Genomic DNA, 13,400 nt, shown 5'->3' with positions numbered 1-13,400 from the left:
AAGGAGTAGCTAATTGCATAAAAACATCTAAGTACACATCAGGAGTAAGCGAAACAGACATTGGAGTTCTACAAAACAATCTGACACCCTAAAACAAGTTAAAAATTGCATTATTGCAGAAATGGCTCAAGTTCTGTACTAGCCTCAGCTGAGATGAGTAGCTAAAAGTAAAAGAGTTGATGGTTGTGCAAACAAGTCAACTGCTGCTCAGAAAAGGATGACGGCGCAAATGCACTTGAGGTTAAAATTCATGGCTTCACAGCAAGGCAAACGTCCTCTAGAGCAAAACATAAGAACTGCGTGAACAATTTAATGGGAAAGAGTATATGGATACAAAATGGACTGTAGTCTCCTTTTTAGTACACCAGCTAGTGTGGGATGCTGATCCACATCAGGTGATGTAGATTTTGATCAGGATTGTACCATCTCCTGAACCATGGCTTTCCTCCAGAAAGAATAAAGAAATTTGCCAGCTCAGTAATCTGGCAGTCTAAACCACATTCTGATACACTGCAATGACAGATACCATTGTTTCAGTGAATTGAGGGTAAATGCGGTCTTCTTCAATGGAACAAAGTAACTATTCTTGATATTGTTTTTCCGTAGTGTTTCTGTCTGAAATTTGCAGTCACATATTATAGAGTAACGCTGCTCATGTTTAAACAGAGCTATTTATACTGTGCCATAGATAAGCAATGATACCCAAGAAACTGCCCATTCATTACTTGCAGTTAATATATATTTTCCTCAGCCTCAGGCAAAGCTGAAGGCATTTTGTGCACTAATAGGCTATTATTAGTTGCCATTAACATCGACAGCACTAATTTAAATTGGAATGTTGGTGTTTCACACAATCTGTTCTATGCTGCCAAAACAACCAGAGTATGTTTAAACAGTGATTATGACAGAGCTGGTGTGTCTATGAAGGAAAATAATCCTCAAATAAATTCTCAAATTGGGCTACTCGGAATACATAATGAAGTACTTATCCTGTGTCAGGGAACCTCCTGCTAGAGCTCTGAATGAATATGAGAAATTGAAGGAATATCTAAACAGAATAAAATTAGCAAAAGTATATTTGCTTCAGATCAACATAAAGTGAAAAACGTCCTGAAAGCAGGTCTACCAGAGTCCACATGCTTAGTTGTCCTAATGTCACCACAAAAAGCGCTACTCTGCATTTGTAGCTGAATTGCATTCATAGAGAAAAAAAATAAAGTAAACCCAACAAAAACCAACTGACCTTTTCAAAATACAGACAATAATAGCAATTAGTTTTCTCAAACAATGCAACAACTGTATCTTCCTCATTAATTTTACTCCAGTTACAAATAGCTGTGCTCACATACAGTTTGGTCAACCCTTTGAAAGCCAGAATTTCTAAATATCTATTTTTTTAGCAATTAGACAGTATCATGGAAACTAGCATTTCATGAACTTCCACTAACTGATCTTCTATGCTCACTCATTTTCACACCACAGAAGTTACTGGCTGGCACAAAGAAAATCTGCTTCCATGGCAGGAGCTGGCGAGGATAAATGCAACATGTGTGGCTCTCTGATAAAGCCCCTGGCACAAATGACTGCATAGAAACAGAAAGATGTTACATCTATTACTTCATTTAAGTAGAGATTTATTAACTTCTGTATTCGAAGAGTGCTCTGCTACTGAGTGCCAACCCAGATGGAAAAAATGGTGCTCTCTGGATCAGGAATCTCGACTATGAACTTACCTGTGAAGTACTAGATAGTATAAACTAATATAGCTTGAGCCATAGTCTTCAAATTTATCCATATTAACTTTCAAAACTGTAATCATTGTAACAACTTGACACCACAGGAAGCACTGATACCTGCTCTGTCGACCCTGCCTGGAGACAACTAAAGAGTTCAAATGAGCTTGTGCTCGCAGTTTCTTTCTCTTCCAACTTACTTCCTCTCCCAAATATTTAGTTAAAATTCATATTCAAGTATTTAAACCACAAATCCCCAATTAAAAATGTCTTCTAAAGCTTACAAAGAACCAAATACTAAATCCACATGCAAAAGGACAACCTGTTCTATTCTAGACCATGCAGGAAATAGGTTTCAATTCATTCAAATCATTCTCTGAGACAAACATTTAGAAGAAACTACTCCATTCTTTGTCAGTGAAACACAATGATTATGTGTTTCTATCTTAAGGACACTTCACCCATGGTTCCTGTGATGTAGGATGATGAAGGTAACAAAAACATTTCTTTTGTTACCTGTAATAAATTTTTTCTATGTCAAGATAACTTATTTAGTGCAACTGGTATGGGTAGCAAAACATCATGAATACCCAGCTGCATCATTGCATTCCAGACTAAAATATGTACCTTGGTACCTAATAAAAGAACGAGCTGTGCACTAAAACATTTTTTGAAACTCAAGAAGATAATCTAACATATTTGAACCTATATTTGACGTTACCATTAGTATTGACAAACGTACAGCTGAAATTATAAGTTACCAGCTTCGTATTTGAGAAATGCAAAATACATAAGTATAGAAATGGCATTTATGACTGAACTCTCATCTTATGACTATAGAACTACTAAAATATATCACTGTCAACACTAAAGTGTCAATCTGCCACTTTCACTGGTTTGCCTATCTTCTGACAAGTTAAAAATACATATTTAACTACCTTTAGAACTACCATAACAGGTAGCTATTAAACACAGAAACTAAAATATGAGCTAAGCTTGTTCATCATAAGCATAATGAATTGTCTTTAACATTTAGAACGTATTTTCATAAATTTTAATGCAGAAATAAAAATTATTAATTCCTCCATGTTACTTAATTAAATACACATATTTCCCTTCTATGACACACTAAACCATCTGAAAAGCAAATAAGTAACAAGATCCTGAAAGACAATGGATATTAAAACAAACAAACAAACCTAAAACCATCGAAGAAAACCCTGAAAACCCCAAAACCATTCCATCACCCTTCAAAACCTAATCCAGCAACACACCCTCCATATGCTGATCGATACAGAACTGAGATACAACCAAGACCTGTTCAATCTGTCCAACTGCTAAAGGCACACCTTCAGGTGTAGCCAGCATGTGTATAAACAATTCTACACAAAATGTGATATAAATGTACATGTAGAGATTTGGTTTAGAACCTAATTTATGGGCTACTAAACTCAAATGATAAATGTCCTATGATATAAAATGGAGAATGTGGGAAAGTGGTCTCTAGAAGAATGATATTTTAACAAAAATATTGTTTCATTTTTTTGTCTTATTTTTAATCTGCACTATAAATACAACACACATACCAAATAACCCTTTTGCCTTTCATATAATACAGAGACCTAAGAATGAAGGTGGAAAAGAAAAAAAAAAAACAAAACAAAACACTAAAAGGAAAATTAAAGATAAGTAGAAGAAGAAAGAGTGAAATAAATGACTATTTCTATTCAGTCAATTAGATGCATTTCTTTATTACCATTCTCCCCATCAGACTTCCTTTCATGGTCAGTGTCTGTGAGGGACAACGCTGAGTTTGCCCGGCTGGACAGACAGGAGCTGTGTTCCGATTTCATCCCCCTCATCCACATCCTCAGGGCATGATCCGGGGAGGCAGCACCTTCTGTTTCGGTATCCACGTCAGATCCCACCTCCAGCGGGTAACTGTGCTCCGCTACCCCGTGTAAATCCGCTTGGTAGCCAGAGCACAGAATATGGGGAGTCTCACAGAATTCCATGTCTGGAAGAAACAAAAGTTCAGAAAAAAAACTCAGAAGAGAAAAGCTATATACCTTTGATTTTCTTTTGGAGAATCTGTTTTGAGAATTAACATTGTTAATACTATTAGAAGACTTTTTCTGGTCAGTGACTCACATTTATCTAATCTACTATAATACAACTGGAAGAGTGCAACTCGGTAAAATATATGATGATGCACTGTGCCTTTTTCTCTGAAAGAAATATATATTTTTAGCTCAAATATGTGTACACACCCACACGCTGAGAGTAGTACATCAATCTACAACTGAAGTGAGTACTTACAAACACAGACACTGTCTTGTTTTTTGCCAGAAAGGCAACAGCTCTAAACCTAATCTCAATATGTTTTTATCATAGGGAAAGCATAGCAATTTTGGAAATAGCAAATTTATGAAATAAGTTTTGAAACATTTGGTTAATCACAGAAGACAAAGAAAGGCTACTTACCATTGGATTGCTCTTTGAGAGTGCTGTCCTTGCATATTCACACCAGTGGGTTTTGGTTCTCCAGTGCTGGTGACCTACAGGAACTTCCTAGAAGATCGGTGACTACTAGCACTGTACAAGTGCCACCTCATGACACCAAGTGACCAGAGATTTGAAAGAGTTGTACAGTGCTCAATATTCCAATTATTCTTACTAAACACCACAACTGTAGAGCACTAGAAATTCGAGGACAAACAGAAGGTGGACAGGACCCATAATGTGAATATGCAGAGGAGACATTCTCGAAGAACTACAGGTAAGTAACAGACATGAGCAAATTACAACTTCCCTTTGAGGTGGCCTCTGCATATTCTCACTTGTGAGAATCCAATTACAAATGCAGCTCCCAGGGAATAAGACAAGGAGTTCTAATTAAATAAGGATTACAGAACCGCACTCCCTAATTGAACATCAGACCTGGGATGTCATCTTGAGAGACTAAATACAGTATCAAACATGCATACAGTATTCTTTCAATTTCTAGAAAAGAAACATTAGAGACAAGAGTCATTGATGGAGATTGAGGACAAATACTCTCTTCTACTGTCATCCTAACTAAAGCTTTAATTTGCCAAACTAATCCACTTATCAGCCAGCGAGAGGAGCAGTTCTTATTTTAGAGCACACTCTCAGAAATAACTAAAAGCCCTGGTATTTTCTTTAACGTATCAACCAAAATCTACAAACCAAATGCTAAACTAGAATACGCTGAAGTGTCTCAATTTTTAAGTCATCTATCTTTGCATGTCTTTCCTTCGCAATCAAAACATTCCTGAAGGTCTCAGTTGTAGTGACAGCCAGCATGGGCTGGCTTTCAGCTCAGGGAATGGCAACTGTTTTCTAGAGGGCAGGGGAAGATGCTCTGTTCTCCAAGTCTCTCATGCCTTGAGACTGACTATGAGGTTTGATGGAGATATCTAGGAGAAAATAGCCAAGATGCTAAAAAGCAGCTCCATAGTTTCTGCAGTAGAGGGAATATTTGGCACTTGAATATTATCTACCATTACAACGCAGTGTAATGGTCTCTGGGGCCTGTTTAGAACTGGCACTTGGTTGGCTGTGAGAATGAAGGAGGAAAAGAAGATCAAGCAGTACTTGTGGACACGCTTGTGAACACAAGTGAAAGCTGAGACTGGACTCTACTGGTTCCCAATCCTACAAAGACACTTGCAAGAGAGACTTTGAAACCTATAAGACCCTCTGGAAAAAACTCTCCTTCCTCTATGGCTAAGATGGTAAGCACAAAGCATTCAGTCTTCAGACGAGTCCTTTTTTTCGGAGGTTTTCAAAGCTCATGGGGCATGGGAGAAACCAAGGCAAACTCACAGAAAGGTACTGGGTATAACTAAGTACAGTGTGATTTGTACAATGCCCTATTTTTAAGTATCATTTAAATGATGTATTATATACACAACAAATAAGCTCCACTTGATTTAACTAGACAGCATGGACAAAATCTTTGTATGACATGAAGAGTGCAGGTATTGATGCTGAACACTGAACCATCACAGCTGCATTGCACTCCTAACTTTTACTTAAGTTTCCTTTACCAAATTTAAAAAGGACTTGTAAATAAACCAAGAAATAAAAAGCCAGCAATAGTCCCAGATTATTAACCCAGATGAATGAAACACAAAGGGAAACATATCAGCAGGCTGACTCTATTCCACCCTGACAGGGTGACATTGTTCATTTAAATTGAGGTTGTGGATGCCCTTATTTCACAAAACTTTTTTTCAGTAACAGAGGTAAGTTAACGCTTTCTTGTGAAACAGCTGATTTAAAGTTCTGCTTAATTGAGCTGAGCTACTATGAAAAAGCGACAGGAGCTCTGCTCCATGTACTGCACCTGTGCTCAGAAAGAAAGGTGAAAGCCAAATTGTGCTGGCAAGGAGCTCACAACTAGCAATGAACTACCTTGTCCCACGCATTGTCTAATCAATCAAAAATTGATGATGGTTAACACATGCTTTAGCAGATAGCATAAAAGAGAGGAATAGATGTATATAGCCATTTAAAGAAGTATATTATCAAAGAAAACTAAGATTTAGCTGCTATAACCATATAAAACTCAAGGAAAGTAAATCAGGCTCATACAGTTGTGTTTAAAGACACTAGTGGGTTCTTTAGCACTTCTTGTAAGCTCTAATGAGAAGGTTCTTCCAAAGGGTGATAATTTATCAATGTACAGCAAGAGCAATTTATATTAAAGAACACATTTAATTATTTCCTCATGAAATAAGACAGCCAACAGAGTTAATTATTAGCCTTAATACTGGTCTTGATTTTGACTGAGGCCCACAATGCAGAAATAACCAATGAAACTGCCCAATAACTTTTTTTTTGTTTCTTTTTTTTTTTTTTTTAAATTATCTCAAAAAGCAGTATTATTCTTATTTTTTAACTTAGATTCCTGTGAAGCACTACAGCAACACAAGTTTCTTAGAGGATGTCTCTGTCAACTAAATTATACCTTGTGATCTCAAGAAGCATCTTCTGAACCTCTTTCCCCTGCAAAGCAGATTTCTACTTATTTTCACCAGCTGAGGAACTTCTCCGTAATTACAAATCTTCTCAGAACTTCGTGACCCATGTCAGCTGCTGTCAGGTCCTCAGGGATGCAGGCACTTCTCCCCACGGATGCCCACTCCAGGCAGATCTCTGCCCCTAGCAGCCCATGTCCTCCCTGCCTGCAACAGCATACGCCAAGGGGAAAATCCATCCCAGCAAATCCCACAAATGCTAATTAAATTACACATGTTTAAGAAGCACAGAATTTACCCTTCAGTCTATATGTTAATTCAAAATGTGGCAGCTAACATAATCAGTGTTTTAGCTACTTTTTTTGGTGGAGCAAAAGAAAGCGACTTTTTTGTACTATAATTCATATTCAACTGAACTCTAACATAATATATTGCCTTAATAGTCTATTTCTTAAGTATACAAGCCTTTGTAGTATTTTAACTCCCACGGGATGAATTTTCTGAAAAACACTTAGAATGCTATGAGGGGCTGGTTTTAGTCTGCATATCCAACCTTGTTACCTAAAATACTACATATTTCCACAAGGATATAAAGTTCAAGTGTGGATTTATGATAGATTTAGTCTTACCAAAAAGATACAGTCACAAGAGAAATGAGGGAACATTAATGAGAAATTCAAGTTCTTGCATGAATGATGGACGGAGGAAAAAAGGTTGCAGTTATGAAGGCAGGTAGGAGATCACAATAGGATATTCACATCTGGAGCCTCGTGGTGACGACTGTAACACAACTATTAAAAATGCAAGTCTTTTATCATTCATTTATATTAATTTCTTTTTACAAAAATTAACATATAAAGAAATATAAAGAATTTAATGATCAAGAAAAGGAAAGAAGGCTGAGTGCATTAAAAAAATACATGAATTAACAGATTCTTTCTACCTTTTAGCAACTTAATTTTCCTGAAAAACACGAGCAGTTAAAAAAAAGTTTGACCCCACTGGCCAGTGATGCCTTTGCTATTTAAGGTGTTCATGTCGACATGAAATTTAGGCAGCTGAACAGGCAGGCAGCTCCAGTGCTGCTCCAACTCTGCTCACCAACAGAAAGCTCCTGAAAACTCCAACAATCTAGTTTTTCCAGCAGAGGAAAAAATATTACTCAGGGGAAAACTATAGAGGTTCTGCTCTTCAACTTGGTATTGCTGCAAACTTAGTGGACTTGCAGGACTTGTGAAATTTCCACACCGTTGTCATTTGCCAAGAATTTTGCTAATTTCAGACAGCTAACTGGGAGAGTAAATAAATATTTACTTCAATAAATAATTATTTAAAATAAAGAGAAGACTGTCCAAACAAATTAGATAAAAAGAGAATCACAAAACCATTGTATAAACGGAGATGGGTACAAAGAACATTCCTTTCAAATTTCCCTATTCCCTTATAGAAAAATGTTAAGTAAGTATTATTTGTCATTCTGTTATTAATACAAAATAAATTACTTAATTGACCTATCTGTTCAAATACAGAAAGAGCTTACAGAAAAATGTAAATTATTTATAGACTTGAATAGTTTGTCAAGTTGCTACTATGTACCATTTACGAACCACATCACATAATTAAGCAATACTGACTTACATATTTTAGAAGTCCCTTTAAATATCATAGATTCACAAATTTTATCCTTGATTCTTGGTATGAGGTGGCTCTTATTCTGAGGATGCTCACTGCCCAAGCACACATAAAATCAGTTCTCCAGATGAAAATAGACAAATCCTCTGTCTCTGCAGATGCAAAGCCATAAAGGAGCCTAAGTAGTTCAAAGGCAAGGAGAAAACAGCAACGTCTTGGCAGTTTGAATCCATGGTACTTATCTTGGGCCGGCCTCCTTCCTTTTTCACACTGGATGTTATTTGTGAATACTGGGAATATATTGGAGTTTGGGAAGCAGATCCAATGGAAAGATCCTGAACAATAACAGAAAGAATTCCAGAAAAACAAATAATATGCCCTAACCTGAAGAGTGTCATGGTTCCTTTAGTTACTAATCTGGTGTCTGAAGGACTGATAATGGGAATGCAGTAGATAAAACACCCCAAACATGCTGTTTTGAGGTAGGTGCAATGTTTGGGATTTTCTAGTGTTGCACCATGAATTTGTGTTTGTTGTTTCACACTCTGAACTGATGCCAATGGTTTAACCAGTAAGGGTATTGTATGTGTTTCAAAATGAGAAAAAGGCAGAGCAGCTACTCTGGGCACAGGAGACATGGAGAGAGACGGGGAGGGAGGGAAGAAGGGAGGAAGAAATGTAAATCAAATGGGGAAAGTGAAGTTCACATTTATTTTTGGAAGCAATACATATGCACCCTCCTAAATGAGAAATTTTGAGGGCTATTGAGCACTCTGCTAAATTCAGTGTGCTCAATGGCCCTTAAAATTTCTCATTTCTCACCTAAGGACCATGGTTTACTGGCTGGACTTGAGAATTAAATGGGCAGAGATCTTAAGATACTTCATAAAGTCATTTATGTAACACAGCCTGCTAGATAACTTTGGGAATGTCTTTGTGTGTTCACATTTCATTTAGTCAAAGATTTTGCTTGTTTCCACATTGAGAACATGCCACATCTTTCCCAGGACAATATAATTCAAAGACATTAAACTTCAGTAACCATTCATATGAAAATCATTGAAGAAGAAGCCAAAAATCAATTCACTTACAAAAGCACATTACGCTGACTATTAATTTGCTTTACAAATCTCATGTTTATCACCAATTTCACTATTATCACAGCCCAAAACAGATTCTCAGCTGCATTTATTTTAATTTTTAAAAATTTATACACTTGTTACACATAAATAACATGCACATAAAAGATACCATTTGCGTTTTTATACTTATCTGTCAAATGCATCATATTGTGCATGTTTTCTTTTACTGCGTTTCAACTTTTCCTTGCATTCCCTTATCTATGGAGTTTATTTCCTTACAGTAACCTCCAGTTACCACCAGAGATGCTAGAAAGTTAGAAATAACAGTAATAACAAATAAAGGAGGAATAAAAGAGGAATCAGAGTCTGCTATAACACTAAAAAGTTTCACGAAATTTGCAGATTAGGCAGCTGAGGGATCAGGAAAGGAGGCTGCGCTTTCAGGAAACTCTTCAGCTTGTGAAATTTATGAGAAAGAAAGAAAGAAACTCTTTATTCCTCAGGTCCTTCCCCAGAGGAACCAGAGGATGAGGTTCCAACCCACGCCTCCTGGCAAATATCTTTCTAATCTCTTCTTCAGACTAATTCTTCAAGCTTAAAGAAAGAGGGCAGAAGCAGAATGAATCTATTTTTAAAAACGCTCCTGAAGTTCTCAGGTATTAATTTTTATTTTTGTCGCTATTGAATTCAACATGAATAAGGGAATGCACTTCTCAAATTCTGCACGGAAATCATCCTCATCCTATGAGGACAAAGACAAACTTTGTCCTCAGGAGCAGAAGATTTTTTTTTTTTAGATCACTGGAAATTTTTAATGTTAGAGGTTTTGTTTTCCAAGAGCAACTAGCAAGGTGCCAGGGAAATGGATGCAGTGGGTGACATTTTAATTTGGGAAGAAACCTTGCAATTATCAGATGGACTAGGAATTTAATTCTTCAAGTTCAAACACATCTTAAGTATTGTGGGCTATAGCCTTTCCTATTCCTAAAGTGTGGCTTTATGAGGTAAAGTACTTCCATTCACAAGATTCTATTAAAGAGAAATTTCTATTGGAGGTATTCATAAATATATCTCCTCTAGTGAATTTGAGAGTTATAAAACCATAACAAATACCAGGAGTTAGCATTTAACCTAAATTTCTGATAAAGGAAAACTACTTAATCTAAAATAATGACCACATTAACTCTACCTTATTAAAGACAAGAGGAAAAAAAATAATCTAATTATCACAAATGAGAAAGAACCTCCATATCCTTTGTGAGGATAAATGAAGTCCTTCTAATGCTACAGCTGAAGAAGAGTTTGGAAACCTTGTCTTACAATAGATACAATTTCTTTCTTCTTCTGCAAAAATCTATTAGGAAATTAAGAATTTTTATGAAAAAATATTTTCTGTTTCCAAAACCTCTGTTCTGAGAGAAAAGCATTATAATTTTCTGTCAAGAATTTTAAAGGTTCCTTGGTTCTGAAATAACTTTTCAGTTACAAGTTTAGGAATACGTGTATACGTTTTAGGGAAGCAATAGATAATGGATTCTTTCTTCTTCTCATTACATTTTCAAAATTACAGTTAGTCACAGCCTTAGCCTGTAGATTTTCTTATGTTTTTTGTTTGGTTGTTTTAAATAGCAAGATAAGACTTTCACGGAGGACAGCAGAACTGTGACTCAAGTCATCTAGAGCACATTAACTAACTTTTCTTTTTGAAAGAGTTCCACATAAACAAACATTCTTCCTCAAGATTAACCCCAGAGTGTGAAACAGAGGAGCAGCTTTAGTCCAGTACATTTACAATTCGTAACAGGCAAAGTTAAAGTTGTAGTTCTAACTTGTTTCAAAGCCTGTATAGCACTTTAGAGAAGAAAGATTGACAGAACTATTGAACAGACTGTAAGCTGTACACTAACACAGATTGCTGCCATATCCTTACAAACTTGAATTCAACTCAGAGATGCTTTTCTGGTAGTAATTTCTGAACACAGTTACACTTAAAGCAGAATTGCTTTCATTCAAACTTCAATCTCAGAAGTTTCACCACAGGTGCTACTTTCTAGTAGCACTTAAGATTAAAATAGGCAATTAATTTCTATCAACAGTTTTTATTCCAGTTTAAAAAATATTTTAAAAATACATTTTTTTTCCCCAAAAATATTGAAATTGTTTCTCTTTTAAAATTCTAGTCTAATCATTGACTTAAGATACACGAGCATCAAAGGCTTTTTAAAATGTGCAAAGCAGGTATCTTCATAAAGTTCATTGACGTAGTGTTAGAAGGCATTTAAAAATGTCAGAGGGCATTTAAAAACCAGAAGTCTAAAATCTGACTTAATTTACAGTGCTGTAAATCCAGAAGGGAATTCTATGAAGCCAGTGGGCCAGGTAAAGAAGGCAGCACTTAGGATTCAGGTCAGTGTGACTGTCTCAGAATAAGCATCTGGCAAGTGTATAACTTTGCGACGATAGAAATAATTTTAGAAGTCTGCTCTCAACAGTGATTTACTAGAAACATTCTCCTTTTCTGATGGGATACTCAACAGACCTGAGGCACTCAGACCACAGATACTGCTCAGAAAGAATTATCACAGCGTAACTCAGCTCCTCACTTTAAATTTTACCAAAAATTACTAATATCATTTTAAAATTGCTTCAGAGAGTATCAAGGATGCTAACTATTTTCCTTTGAAGTGACATGGAGGGAGAGCAGCCAGCAATGGAGGCAGGTGGGAGCGGAGGAAGGTATTTGTGTCGCCCTGTGCCAGTTCCAGCGAATGCTCAGTGAATGAGCCATTTCAGATGGAAACAGCGCAAGTGAGAGGAAGGCTGCTGCAAGACTGCTCTGACAAAGATGCACTCGTTCACATTCCAGCTGACACACTGCTAAAAGTACTGAACATTAGGATAAGGTATTTGCAATGGAGCAGGTGTTACAGAGAGCTCTAAGCACCTAGAGGCACAATCCCCTAAAGGAGGGGTGATGCATAAGGCAGTCACCAGAATCACCTTGGGTGTTAACAAACAGGAGAATGGTGTTTTGTGTGCAAGAGCACAAAGTCCAGTTGCTGCAGTCCCTGTGCTGCCATCATAGATGGAAAACAGGAGCAAGAGCTTCTCCTGGGGTACCTCCAGGTGGTCCAGCAGCAGGGATCCCAGCCTGCACCCCGGCTTGTCCGAGCCGGGTCACAGCCACTTCCAAGGCAGAACATGGGACATTCTGTTTGACTGGTTGTGTTTTGATCTCAGGGGCTTGCTAAGAAGGTTGTATGAGAATGGCAGATCTATATCATATTTTGCCTTTTGCAATTATTCTCTCAGAGTAGTAAGTTGCAGAAATAAATAAGTAAGGCTTTACTTTCCTCTCAAACCTCTGCAAGCAGAAGGGTTAGGAAAGGTAACAAGCAACAAAGACATTTGGGCACATAGTGTGTAGGGAAGGAGGGTGCTGCTTGGTCTGTGTTCCACTGGCCTCAAGCATGTGGCTGGGCCTGGATGGAAAAAGGTGAAGCAGTGAGAGTTTCAATGCGAGCAATCCCCCCCTGCAAGCCAACAAACCTGAGACAGGATTAGCATATCTATCCTTTCCTTTTTGTTGTGAAGCTGCAAGATGTCCAGAGCAGAGAATGGCTAAAAGACATCAAGAGAAAAGCTGCCAGTGAGACACAAAAGGCAGCAGCACCAGGAGGGAATATCTTTGTAAATCTTGACAGACACTTTCCAGGCTTTGAATGGTGAACCATTTGCTGAGATTTTTGAAAAGTGAGGAAGCATAATGAATCAGAACAAGTATTGCATATTACTTTGGAACCATGCATGTTTGACCCTTTCTGATTACTCAGGTAAAACACTGACAAATCCCTGGCTGCAAGCTTCCAGGTTCACCAGGTCTGCCTGCCCAGCAAGCGGATACACACAAACCCCCAGCCAACCTCTTCAGACCTTGGCGACCGCAA

At 37.3% G+C, this 13,400-nt stretch overlaps 1 protein-coding gene across 11 annotated transcripts in view; it reads right to left on the bottom strand.

Moving 5' to 3' along the window:
• TENM1 (teneurin transmembrane protein 1) overlaps window positions 1–13,400 on the bottom strand; it is an 814,857-nt gene that overhangs the window by 209,249 nt on the left and 592,208 nt on the right. For 10 of the 11 annotated variants that reach the window (XM_065077940.1, XM_065077943.1, XM_065077939.1 and 7 more), the window contains one exon: window positions 3,490–3,750. The exons of the other annotated variant lie outside the window; for it this stretch is intronic. In XM_065077940.1, coding sequence (XP_064934012.1) covers window positions 3,490–3,750 — 261 coding nt within the window. The remainder of the gene's footprint in view (window positions 1–3,489; window positions 3,751–13,400) is intronic. 11 annotated transcript variants of the gene reach the window in all.

This window comes from Columba livia, chromosome 12, assembly GCF_036013475.1.
Source record: "Columba livia isolate bColLiv1 breed racing homer chromosome 12, bColLiv1.pat.W.v2, whole genome shotgun sequence".
In the NCBI taxonomy this organism is placed as follows: Eukaryota; Metazoa; Chordata; class Aves; order Columbiformes; family Columbidae; genus Columba; species Columba livia.
This window is presented reverse-complemented; position numbering and strand designations above follow the sequence as displayed.